General features: G+C 35.9%; 1 protein-coding gene across 1 annotated transcript in view; it reads right to left on the bottom strand.

Moving 5' to 3' along the window:
- Window positions 1–682: 682 nt before the first annotated feature.
- The window catches only part of LOC127546957 (homeobox protein OTX2-like), a 58365-nt gene continuing 45433 nt past the window's right edge, over window positions 683–13614 (bottom strand). The window contains exons 2-3 of the mRNA XM_051973833.1: window positions 2333–2490; window positions 683–1456 (exon numbers count right to left, since the gene is read on the bottom strand). Coding sequence (XP_051829793.1) covers window positions 683–1456; window positions 2333–2490 — 932 coding nt within the window. The remainder of the gene's footprint in view (window positions 1457–2332; window positions 2491–13614) is intronic.

The raw sequence follows: 13614 nt of genomic DNA, 5'->3' as shown, positions 1-13614 counted from the left end.
TCATCTGCCTGGGATCCACCTTTCCCGTTCGAGTTGAAGGCTGCAAAATGGGGCCCCCAGCCACTCTAATGCCTCGAATCGGTGAAGTATTCTCTATCTCTTTCCTCTATCCTAATCATAATCCTCATCATTCTTTGTCTGTTATGTGTTATTTGCTGTATTAGTTGTTATTGCAAGCAATCTATTCCGTGTATTATATAATTAAATTTTACTTTCACTTTAATTGAGTCTGAGAGCATCATTTTGTAGGAGCGAATCTGAACCTTTCCCTAAAATCACAAAAAAGCTTGTCAAAAGACTATTTTTATGGAGAACTCAACACAGTGCAAGTGCTCACATGATGGTCAGAAAAAGCAATACAAGGACACTCTCAAGGCCTCAAACTTGGGAACTGATTGAACAGCATAGGAGACATTGACACAGTCCCACCTAGCATGGTATACCCTTATCAGAGAAGGTGCAGTATCCTATGACCAAAGCAGAAATTATGTAGCTCAGAAGAAAAGTGAAACTCACAAAGTTAGAAAATATACTCCAAATGTTGACCATATTTCAGAGCATTCCAACCTCATGGACTGATCAGCCAGTCAGACACAATGTAACTCAGCTCTAACATAGTGATATTATTTTGGTCCCCTTTGAGAAACAAACAACAACCAATCAGCAATGCAGTTTTATTGGTTCATGAACAGAATGATTCACAGTCCTGCTCTTCTTCCTTTATAATGGTGTCAGTGTCTGAATGTGAAGCTCCTGTGACTGATGTTGAAATGAGTTGGGATGTTGTACTTGAAAGGCAGGGTCCTGTGGCACAGGGGTGCTGGGGCACCAGCTTCAGGGATGATAACTGGTGGGGGTGAGATTGCTGGGGTAATTCTGTTGGGAGTGTGGTTGCTGCAGCTGATGTGGGAGCAGATCCACTGTACCCTGGAAAGGCAATGGTCGATCCGTTTGAATATAATAGTGCCGTTGCCCAGTCTTGCTTCTGGAAATGCAGTGGTGGCTTCCCTCCTCCATAAAAGGAGTTGGGTGTGTTAGGGTTCTCTGACCCTTGGGTTCCCTTAAGGGCCCAGGAAGATGACCACTGGTTGGACCTTCCCTGGAAGGTTGACCTGGGGAGGTCACAAAGTGGAAATTCATTTGGTGGACCCATGATTTGGGAGGAGAACAAAGGATTCCTTTGGGGAGCGCCATATCCATATGAGCAAATAGGCTCAGTTGTTGAAGCTGCACTCCTCTCATGGGAGCAACCATTCCTTGGGCCAGCTTCCTGAACAGGCTCATCTGCATGGGAAGGGTGCCTAAATGTAGTGAGTATGGAAAGTTCTTGCTTAGAGAAGTCCTCTTCCAGAATTGGACCTGAAGATACATTATCCAGGCTTAAGCTGATAGAACACTCAGATGTCTGTTTTTTTTGTTGTAAGGATTGTCTAGCTCTCCTATTATGAAACCACACCTGAAAGGGGAGAAAAAGAAATATGTAATGTTGTCTATTTACTTGACTTCAATTATATTTTTACTTTGTTATCCACAGGAGTAAATTTTTCTTTAAGTGGCATCATTTTTATTATAGCTTTTTATTTACAAGATATATGCATGGGTAATTTTTCAGCATTGACAATCGCAAAACCTTTTGTTCCAATTTTTCTCTTCCTTCCCCCCCTTTCCCCCAGATGGCAAGTAGACCAATACATGTTGAATATGTTAAAGTATATGTTAAATACAATATATGTATACATGTCCATACAATTATTTTGCTGCACAAGAAGAATTGGACTTTGAAATAATGTACAATTAGCCTGTGGAGGAAATCAAAAATGCAGGTGGACAAAAACAGAAGGATTGGAAATGCTATGTAATGGTTCACCCTCATTTCCCAGAGTTCTTTTTGCTGGGTGTTGCTGGTTCTATTCATTATTGTACAAATGAAATTGATTTGGTTCATCTCATTATTGAGAGAGAAGTGGCATCGCTTTTAACTTGACAAACAGGTTAGTAAGTCAGGTTGGTAAGATATTTCTCCTTTTTTGGATAGTTTTCTCTATCTGATTAAAAGAAAATGGGGGAGACATAAAATTTGAAAACCCTACCACTTAACTTTAGGGCCACATATCTAAGCAACCCTGCTTGACCCAGTCTTCTAAGAAAACTATAGACTCATTCTCCAGACTTTTCTTACTCTATAGGAAAAAATTGTTTCTAACTCATGACCCCTCCCTCAAAGTCCTCTAGATTATATGTGTGCATGTTCACTGATGTGCATGCATACATACACACACACATGCATATATATACAGATATCAGAAAATATAGACATGACTTCTAGACTTACATGTATTCGATCTTCAGGAATATTGGTCAACTTGGAAAGTTTCTCTCTTTCTTCAAATCCAGGATAGGAGTTCTTTTTAAAATACTTCTTAAGAATATGTATTTGTTCTTTAGTAAACACTGACCGTTTTCTTCTTCTTCTTAACTCAGAACTAGAATCTAAGGGAAAGGGAGGAAAAGATATAGAGAATTAGTTTATAGTACAAGGGACATTTCTTTCCCTTACTAAATCACTTTTGAAGGAAATGACTCTGAATTTTCAATCTGCCTCTGTGGCAGAGGGAACAATTGGATCTTTTCCAATACATCTTTTTTTTTTTGCTGTTGTTACCCTGACATGGTTTTCTCTCTACCTTTACTTATTGTTTCTACCTTTTCTTCTTCCTTCCCCCGGGTATTATAGGCTATCTACTCAGATTTCTGGTGTTCCTTGCCTCTATTCCCTCTTTTCTATTTCCACTACTTTCAAAACAAACACTACTTTTGGCTTTCTTATTACATCTTCCTAAATAGATCTCCTGCCTCCATTATTTGTCCAGTATATCCTGCTTGATATTGGCAAAACAGAATTTAATTATATCTTCCCTTATCCTTCTTTCCTTCCCCCCCAAAAAAATAATCTAGGAAACGTTCATTCACTTCTCATTGTCTATAGAGAAAGAGGGGGAAATGAATAATAGTGCATCAAGAATTAATATATCTCTAGACTTGTTGGTAAGTCAATAAGCTCCGGCCTCAAGTTCCTTATCTGTAGAAAGGAGTGGCAATAGTCGACCTCTTAAAAACATTCTTTCCATTCTCCATCTATGGTGATCTTCTGACAAAATTCCTTGATTTCTGTTGGAATCCTTACTAACTGCTAACTAATTAGAGTTGATCTAATCTTACAAGAAGATGTTTTGGGCAGAACCTGAAACAAGATACTAAGTAGAACTAATTAATACAAGGCTTGTGTTCACACCTTTACTCATTGGAGTTCAATGAGTTCACACCTCCCTTGAAGCTTTGGGCCAGAGAGCACTATGGGAGAAAACCCACAATCCCTCTCTCTGGAAGGAGCATAAATAGGCCAATGGGCCAGTCGAAGAAGTTCTTCAGAGGAAGAAGCTACAAGTCTAGATTTCTCCGGAATGAGATGAAGACTGGAGCTGGCTGGAGGCTGAAGAAAGCAGAGGCAGAGGCTGAAGGACCAGACCTTTGGATTTGGTGACATTCGGAGAGAGCTCTTGGAACCAAGCAGAGAGATAGGCCTCTAAGCTAACCGGGCTATATTGGAGATAATAAAAGATCTGAACTTTTATCACCTGGCTGAATTTTGAGAAGAAAAAGCTCACCACAGATTTCTATTTAAGGTCCTAAACAATTTGGAGCCAACCTACTTTACCAGCTTTCTCCTACATTTCCCACTCAAATTAAACAACTTATTCTCTTATTCTCCAACTTCAGTGACTTTGATCAGGCATTCTCTATTCCTGGAATCCCCTCCCTACTCTATTAGAGTATAACATCTCCCCTTTCTACCTCCCCCATGATGACTGCCTTCTCTGCCATCTCACTCCTGGTTGGCAAAGATTGGCTGCCCTTCTTCCTCAGTCTTCATTCCCCTTCTACCTCAGTTATTCCACAGTTGTATCCCATCTTATGAATTCAGTTCTAGCATAGGTTCCCTCATTTATAAACTAATGGGATTTAACCTAGATGATCCATAAGGTCTCTTTTAGCTCCAGATTGGGTACCCTTTTTCATCTTGAGGTTATTTTACATGTTTTATGTACCTCCTACCTCTTTACCCTCACACATTCCCCCTCCATCTACTTCTTATACTCCCTGGCTTCTTTCCAAGGACAGGTCATATAACACATTTCTCTCCTCCCCCTTCCTCCCCCAGGCCTCTTCTACTATACTACCATACTCTCACACTGGTTAATGTTCTCTACGTCCTGATACAAGTTTGCATTTACTGTAAAGGGTTGAAACTCTTGAGTTGATACACTGAGGTCAGACAACCAAGCACTTAAGGCTAATTACTGATTGGACAATACTCTATTAGTATATGCTTGGAAAATGGCCCTTCCCACTATTCTGTGCAGGCTCAATAATTGATGTATACAGAGAATTGTAAGAGGGACTAGGGGGTGGAGTAAGACTAGCCAGAGTCACTTTTGGCGGTAGAGGAAGAGAAGAGAGGTTACGGAGATTCTGTGTCCATTCCCTTCATGTCTACCCCTAAAGACCAAGAATAAAGACCAAGGACTTTTGTTTATCCCGACTCCAGCTGATTCTAAAGTATCCAGGGTGCTAACTCAGCCTTCATATTTATTTCTCTGCATCTTTGAAGCATGGCCCCATGGGAACAACCCAATTCTGAAATCAGAGGAGTTCAGATGCACACAAGCCTATGCCACTTTCTACCTGGGAGATTGCTCCTCTGCAGCCTTCAGCTTCTTCCTTGATCAAATGAGAGGAGTGCATTCAATAGCATCTCTCCTGCTTTAAATGCATGAGCTTGGCTTTTACACTGGGAGCCCATAGGCTCCTTGAGGGAAGGAACACTTTGTCTTAATTTGCAGGTTAAGTAGCAAAATATCTTGTTCAGAACAGGTCATGATACTTGTGGAACTGAATAGTCCTTAAGTAGCTGAGAGACACCATGATGTATTTATTTCTATCCCATCTGTAACTTAGGTGGAAATTCTTGACATTGTAGAATTGAAAAAGCTGCTGAAAATATTGGAAGGCAGCTGCCCCTGGAGGTGGGAAGATGAAGATTCAATGGCTGCCCCTGACTCTTTTCTTCTTATTCCTCTGACTGAGTGGCAGATCCCTCCACTGATCAAATCACCAGGCAAGCTTCAAAACAGCCATTAGCCAAAAGTACTTCTTCCAGGAGACCTGGACTGATTTCCTTACAGCTCTGAGAGATTCAAAGAATGGCCAGGATATGTATGTCATGGCAGAGCTAGAATCTAGGTCTTATGATTCTAAGAGTAGTTCTTTATTCATGATGCCAGATTTACCTCTTGAACATTTCTCTAAATATCAGCTTCTAAATTCTACATTAATTAAGAACCCACTACTAGATTGTTATAGAACACAGATCAATCCAATTTGGTGTCTTTAAACTACTTAAGAATAACTTTGAAATTTTTACTTAAATTCATTATTAAGAATATAATCATATAAGTAGGGTCCCAAAGTTCCTTTTACTACACTGATGTATAGAAAACTCCTAAAAATCTCACTAATAGTAATAAGAAAGTATTCTAATACTTAGCATTTATATAGCTAGCTTAAGGTTTACAAAGCCCTTTACAAATATTATCTCAATTAATTTCACAAAATCTTGGGTCCTGCTATTAACTTCATTTTACAGATGGCAGATGGAGGTCATACAGATAAGTCTTAGAAATAGTGTGAGAATTCAGGTCTTCCTGACTTCCAAATCCATCAATTTTCACAGTACCATCTCTTTAATGTTTGAAAGTTGGTACTTGCTCTACCACCAACTTATATATTTTATTTTATTTTAGCTTTTTATTTACAAGATATATGCATGGGTAATATTTTAACACTGACAATTGCAAAACCTTTGGTTCCAATTTTTCTCCTCCTTCCCTTCACCCTCTCCCCCAGATGGTAGGTAGACCAATACATGTTAAATATGTTAAAGTATATATTAAATACAATATATGTATACATATTCATACAGTTATTTTGCTGCACAAGAAGAATTGTACTTTGATATGTACAATTAACCTGTGAGGGAAATCAAAAATGTAGGCGGACAAAAATAGAGGGATTGGGAATACTATGTAATGGTTCACACTCATTTCCCAGAGTTTTTTTCACTGGGTGTAGCTCCTTTTATTCATTATTGAACAAATGGAACTGATTTGCCAACCCAAATATTTTAGAGGTAAGTTTTAATTAACTCATGTATTCCTAGCCCCAGAACCAGATGTATATCCATCGAGGTCTTCCATTTTTTTTCCTCTCTAGGGAAATCCAACATGTACCATTACTGACATTTATCTTTTATAAAATTTCTGAAAAATAATGTTAACCCATCTCACAAGATTATAGCAAAGTATTTCACATAACTGGAGTAACAGGATATAACTTTCAATTCATCAGGAAAAGAAATTTCTCATCAATAATGATTGCTTTAACAATCTTTTTTTTAAAAATGGTTAAGCATCCTTTATGTTTCTTCAATAACACATTTATTGCAAATTGCAAGACTCTGAGTTCAATATTTTAGGTATGAAGCATGTTCCTCCAAACTCTCCCTCCCCTCAACCAGTTCTTTATTTTAGCAGTTTTGCATATTACATCTCCCAAGGAAAATGCAAATTGTGCTGGATAATTGAAGAAAGTATTAAAGCAAAAGAGAAGAGAGAAACTGATCCCAGATTATAGCGAATCTCAATGTATTGTTTCACAATTAGCTGTATATGGTTAGAATAGGGCTAGTAAAACTTAGCTAAGGGGAAATTTGAAAGTGTTCTAAAACTAACCCAGAATTTATCCCCCTCAGTTGAAGGAATAAAGCGGAAATTCATTCAACTCATAATTATATCATATAAAAGTTTTATCTTCATTTCCATAGGAATATAAGTGAATTTCATCTGGACTTTGAAGACAAAGCATGTCACTTACCAATAGAATCCAGCTTCTCCTCTGAAGATGAGTTGTTGGCCATTTTCCTTGGAGACTTGAAAGATCACATCAAATGGTAGGAAGTAATGGAAGAGCACAGAGGCTTGGGATATTTATACCAACTCTTCACATTCTAACCAATAGAAACCAAGAGATCTGCCTCCTTTTATTTTCTCTGAAGACAGGATTACAATTTATATAGGAATAAGTACTTCCTACAAAGTACTAAGTGTATTAGGTGGGCTAAAATCAAGATTGACAAGGTAGGACCTGTTATCTAAGTACTCAGGAAAAGTAGGTACTAATTTGAACTTCAAGATAATCCCCCTTCATCCCACCCAACAACTGAAACAATTTCTAGAAAGAAAGTGGACACTGAGCAGCTGGATGAAGAGAAGACAGAGTCTAGAAGATTCATCTTCCGGGTTCAAATCTGGCCACAGGTACTTATTGTATGGCCTAGGCAAGTAATATTCAACCCTATTTGCCTCAGTTTCCTCATCTGTAAAATAAGCTTGAGGAGGAAATAACAAACCACTTTGAAATCTTTGCCAATAAAGTCTATATGGTGATGAAGCCAGACACAATTGAAAAATGAATGAATAACAACAACAAAATTGACAAACAAAAACCTAAATAATCCAGGTAATAGAAGGGTTATAAGGGGCTAAAATGATAAAGTACAGAGAAAGTGCTAACTTGTTTTACTAATCAAAAGAAACTTCATCTAGGACTTCCCCTAGATTGGTGAATTTCTAAGTTCTGTCTCTATCCCTACAATTCTGAAGTCTTGTTTTACAAAGCTGGCAGCTGAATAAAGAAGACAGATGTGGAAAAATGACAAGGATTCATTCAGATTGAAGAAAAAAGTACCATTAAAATAGATACAGATTTAAATTTATAAAACATTTTACATACTTTCTATTATCTGATTTTCATAATAACTTGGGAAGTGCTAGGTATATACCATGCATTTGTGATTTTAAACAATCATATGGTGAGGGAGCTCAAACTAAAGATTTTTCCTCTATCTAAGCTGATTGACATGGTGTTTTTTTTTTTTTTCAGAGGAGACTTGCTTATATCTTCCTGATGCCACATCCAGTCCTCTGTTCAATGTCATAGGTCATAAATCTGAGTAATCCAGTGTGGCATGATTTATTACAGATATTCACAAAGATGTATACCCAGAACCTTCAACAAATAGCCACAGACATTTATTCATCTCCAACATATGCAAGCACTGATCAGTGCTGAGAGAGTCAGAGGCATTGAATTCACTCTCATAGTCCAAAAAATTTAGAATACAAGGTGGAAAATAAGACAGAAGATAAAACAGAATTTAGCAAATACATTCTGAATGTTATTTATTTATATATATTACTCATATTATATGTTATATAATAATAATATAATATATTATATAATTATAATGCTTTAGGAGTGTATGCCCTTACCAATAGCTGATTTGGCCAATGTAGGGTTTTTTTTTTTTTTTTGGTTGTTGTTGTTATACAGGTACATTCATTTTTTACATATTTCCATATGAATTATGTTGGAAGAGAAAAATCAGAACAAAAGGAAAAAACCATGAGGGAAAAAAAGACACGAAAAAAAAGTGAAAGTAGCATGTATGATTTATATTTCTATCATTGGATAAGGATGGCATTTTTCATCTAAATTTTATTGAGATTGCTTTGGATCACTGAACTGCTGAGAAGAACCAAGTCTATCATAGTTGATCATAGTACAATTTTCCTGTTGCTGTTTACAACATATTTTGTGTTCTGCTTGTTTCTTTTCTTTTCTTTTCTTTTTTGCTGAGACAATTGGGATTAAGTGACAGCTAGAAAGTGTTAAATGTCTGAGACCAGATTTGAACTCAGGTCTTCTTGACTTCAGGGTTGGTACTTTAACCACTGTGCCACCTAGCTGCCCTATGTTCTGCTTGTTTCATTCATCATGAGTTAATATAAATCTTTCCAGGCCTTTCTAATATCACCTGTTCATTATTTTTTTTAAATAAAACAATAATATTCCATTACCTTCATATAACATAACTCATTCAGCCATTCCCTAATTGATGGACATGTACTCATTTTTCAATTCTTCCAACCCAAAAAGAGCTTCTATAAGTATTTTTACCCCATGGGTCCTTTTCCTTCCTTTATGATTTCTTTGGATATAGACCCAGTAGTGGCATTGTTGGATCAAAAGTTATGCACAGTTTTATAACCTTTGAGCGCCAAATTGCTTTCCAAAAAGGTTGGATCATTTCACAATCCTCCAGCAACACATTAGTGTTCCAGTTTTTCCACATCCCCTTCAACAAAGATGAAACTTGTCAATGAAATGCTCTGACCCCTTGATATCACAAAATAGGGAGAAAGAAAAAAATCTCTATGCTCTAAAATATTTATGGCTGTAGAGGGCCAAACTTTGGAGAAGTATATTTGAAAGAAGTATACTTGAAATAAGATGTTACCTCAATGCAACTGATGAGATAATGGTTCTCTAATTCACATGTATCTAGTATGGTATAATGATATAATCACTCTAGTTTGATATAATGACATAATCACTCTGGGTTGGCTTATACTCAGTATACTGTAATGATGTAATTGTAATAGGATATTTTAGGAGAACTGGGTTCTGCTGGAGGAGACTGCGTCAGACTGAGACAGACACAGACTGTGTAAGAGACTTTAATAAAGACTTTGGACTCTATTCTTGTCCATTCTCATGCTGTCTATCCTGCTGAGACCAAGGCCCTTCCAGAGACTTCCAGAAAGTTAGCCTGAATATTGCATATGGCAGATTTCTTTGTGGTGGCAAAGAACTGGAAAGTGAAGAGATGTCCATTAGTTTGGGAATGACTGAACAAGTTGTGGTATATGATTGTGATTGTGCTAAAATGCTGGAGTGAAGCCAGAAAGCTGCTCAAGCTTTCCCAGTTTACCTCAAAAACCACATGAAATCAAGCCTTTGAATAGAGTCTGATGAAATGAAACCACTATCCAGTTTAAGATAGTTTGGAAAAACTTCAAGAAAGGTAAGTATCACTGGGGTGAAAGGGGTGTTCAGTCCAGCTCCAACAGATTTTGGGAAAGCCAGAGTCACAGCAAATCAGCAAATGAGATCTTTGGTCCTCGATCAGTAGAGAAACAGATCAGTAGGGAAGCCTCCAGTCCCAGGTCAGAAGGCAAACTTTGGGAAACCAGGCTGTTTTCTGAAAAGAACAGGTAGATCTACCCACTACAAACACAAGGGAACGCTGTGCTCAAAGCCAAAGCTCAGAGCTACACAGAAAACTTGGGACAGCTCCTCCTTTATCACAGGGGCAGAGCTTGAGCACGTGTAAAAAGAGGAAATACCAAAAGAAAAGGAAAGAAAATGATCAAGAAACAGAAAAGAAGCTTGACCATAGAAAGCTACTATAGTGGCAGGAAAGACCAAAATACCAACTCAGACAAGGATTAAATGTTCACAGAGGAAATCTCAGAGTGATATGAATTGGTCTCAAGCCCAAAGAGGCTTTTTGGAAATGCTCATAAAAGTCTTTAAAAGGTAAATAAGAGAGGTAGAAGAAAAAATAAGAAAAGAACTGAGAGGTATGAGAGTCAACAACTTGAGGAAGGAAGGCAATTCCTTAAAATATATAATTGTCCAAATGCCAAAAAAAAAAAAAAAATCCATTGAAGAAAACAACACATTCAAAAGCTAACTGAAGAAAATCACATCTTAAAAAATAGAATGGGACAAATGGAAACTAATGACTCTGAGATATGAAGAATCACTCAAACAAACTAAAAAGAATGAGAAATGGAAGAAAATGTAAAATATCTTATTAGTAAAACAGCAGACCTGGAGAATGGATCCAGGAGGAACAATTTAAAAATTATTGGTCTACCTGAAGGCCATGACCAAAAAAAAAAAAGGGGGGGGGCATGGATAGAATTCTTCAAAAGACCATCAAGGAAAATTGCCCAATTTTCTACAGAGGGAGAAATATTCATTGAAAGAATTCACCAATCACCTCTGGAAAGAGATCCTAAAGGAAAATCCCAAGGAACATTGTTGCAAAACTCCAGAACAACAATCTCTTTTTCTTTTTTTTAATTGTAGTAAGTTTATTTATTTTTAATATACATTGCTTTATGAATCATGTTGAGAATGAAAAATCAGAACAAAAGCGGGGGGGGGGGGGAACCATGGAAGAGATTAAAAAAAAAAAACCAAAACCAGAAAAAAAGAAGTAAATATAACATGTGTTGATTTACATTTAATTTCCTTAGCCCTTTTTCTGGATGCAGATGACTTTTTTTGCCCAAAATCTATTGGGATTGCTTTGGATCACTGAACTAGTTTTAGGTTTGGTACTGCTAAACCACCATTCTTTTTACATATATATATATATATATTTTTTTTTCTTCATTAATTCCATTACTCTTCTTGACTTTTTGTTCTTCCAGATGGATTTTATTACTTTTTTTCTAGTTCTATAAAACAATGTTTTAGCAGTTTGTATTGGTATGTCACTTAACAAATAGACTAATTTAAGCAGAATTGTCATTTTTATTATATTAGATTGGCCTACCTATGAAAAAATTGATATTTTTCCAATTATTTAGATCTGACTTTATTTGTATAATAAGTGTTTTATAACTGTGTTCATATAGTTCCTAGGTTTGTCTTGGCTGGTAGACCCCCAACTATTTCATTTTTTTAAGTGGATTTTCTCTTTCTATCTCTTGTTGATGGGCTTTGGTAGTAATATATAGAAATGCTTATGGTTTGTGTGGGTTTATTTTATATCCTACAATTTTGCTAAAGTTGTGAATTGTTTCCAGTAAGTTTTTGGATGATTTTCTAAGATTCTCTAAGTAGATCATATCATCTGCAAAGAGTGAGTTTTATTTCATCATTGTCTATTCTAATTCCCTTCATTTCTTTTTCTTATTGCTAAAGTCAACATTTCTAGTATAATATTAAGTAATAATGGCACTAATGGGCATTCTTGTTTCATCCCTGATCTTATTGGGAATGCATTCTGCTTCCCTGTATTACAAATAATGTTTGTTCTAGGTTTTAGACAAATACTGTTTATTATTTTTTTTAATATTTTATTTTATTTTATAACAACTTTATATTGACAGAACCCATGCCAGGGTAATTTCCTTTTACAACATTATCCCTTGCACTCGCTTCTGTTCCGATTTTTCCCCTCCCTCCCTCTACCTCTCCCCTAGATGGCAAGCAGTCCTATATATGTTAAATATGCTTACTACTTATTATTTTAAGGAAAGCTCCCTTTATCTCTATGCTCACTAGTGTTTTTAATAGCAATGAGTGCTGCATTTTCTCAAAAATTTTTTCTGCATCTATTGAGATTATCATATGATTTCTGCTGGTTTTGTTCTTGATATGATTCATTATGATAATAGTTTTCTTGATATTCAACTAGCCTTGCATTCCTATTATAAATCTCACTTGGGCACAGTGTATTATTCTGCTGATTAGTTGCTGTAATCTTTTTGTTAATATTTTATTTAAAATCTTTGCATCAATATTCAATAGGGAGATTGGTCTGTAATTTTCTTTCTCTGTTTTGGCCCCCCTCCTGGTTTAGTTATCAGTGACATATTTGTGTCACAGAAGGAATTTGTCAGTGCTCCTTTGTACCTATGTTTCCACATAGTTTACAAAGTATTGGAATTAATTGTTTTTTAAATGTTTGGTAGAATTCAGTTGTTAATCCATCTGGCCCTGGAGATTTTTTCTTAGGCAGTTCATTATTGATTTATTGAACTTCTTTTTTCTAAAATGGGACTATTTAAGTATTATATCCCCTCTTCTGTTAACCTGAGCAATTTATATTTTTGTAAATATTCATCCTTTTTTTGTTAGAACACCAGACTTGCCTCAATAGAGTTGGGCAAAATAGCTTCTAATTATTGCTTTAATTTCTTTTTCATTGGTAGTAAGTTTATCCTTTTCATTTTTGATGCTGGAGATTTGGTTTGTTGTTTTTTTTTTTTTCCTGATGAAATTAACCAAAAGTTTGTTTTATTAGTTTTTTCTTAAAACCAACTCTTAGTTTTGTGCATTAGTTTAATATTTTTCTTAACTTCTATTTTAGCAATCTCTCCTTTGAGCTTCAGAATTTCTAATTTGGTATTTAATTGGGGATTTTAATTTTTTTCTTTTAGTTGCATGCCTAATTTGCTGATCTCATTTTTTTTTCTATTTTATTTATGTAGGTATTTAGAGATACAAAATGTCCCTTAAGAACTGCTTTGGCTGCATCCCATGGGTTTTGGTATGTGGTCTCATTATTGTCATTTTCTTGGATAAATTTATGGATTGTTTCTGTGATTTGTTATTTGATGCACTAATTCTTTAGAATCTCTAGAAATTAGATTATTTAATTTCCATTTGGTTTTTAGTCTATCTTTCTTTGGTTCTTTGCTAAAAATATTTTTTTATTGCTTTGTGGTCTGAAAAAGAAGCATTTATTATTTCTGCCTTTTTGCATTTGATTGTGAGGTTTTTATGCACTAGTACCTGATTAATTTTTGTGTAGGTGCCATGTAGTGCCAAGAAAAAAGGTTATTCCTTTTGTCC

This window comes from Antechinus flavipes, chromosome 2 (genome assembly GCF_016432865.1).
Source record: "Antechinus flavipes isolate AdamAnt ecotype Samford, QLD, Australia chromosome 2, AdamAnt_v2, whole genome shotgun sequence".
In the NCBI taxonomy this organism is placed as follows: domain Eukaryota; kingdom Metazoa; phylum Chordata; class Mammalia; order Dasyuromorphia; family Dasyuridae; genus Antechinus; species Antechinus flavipes.
Note: the sequence above shows the minus strand (reverse complement) of the source record. Positions and strands in the feature narration are given on the sequence as shown.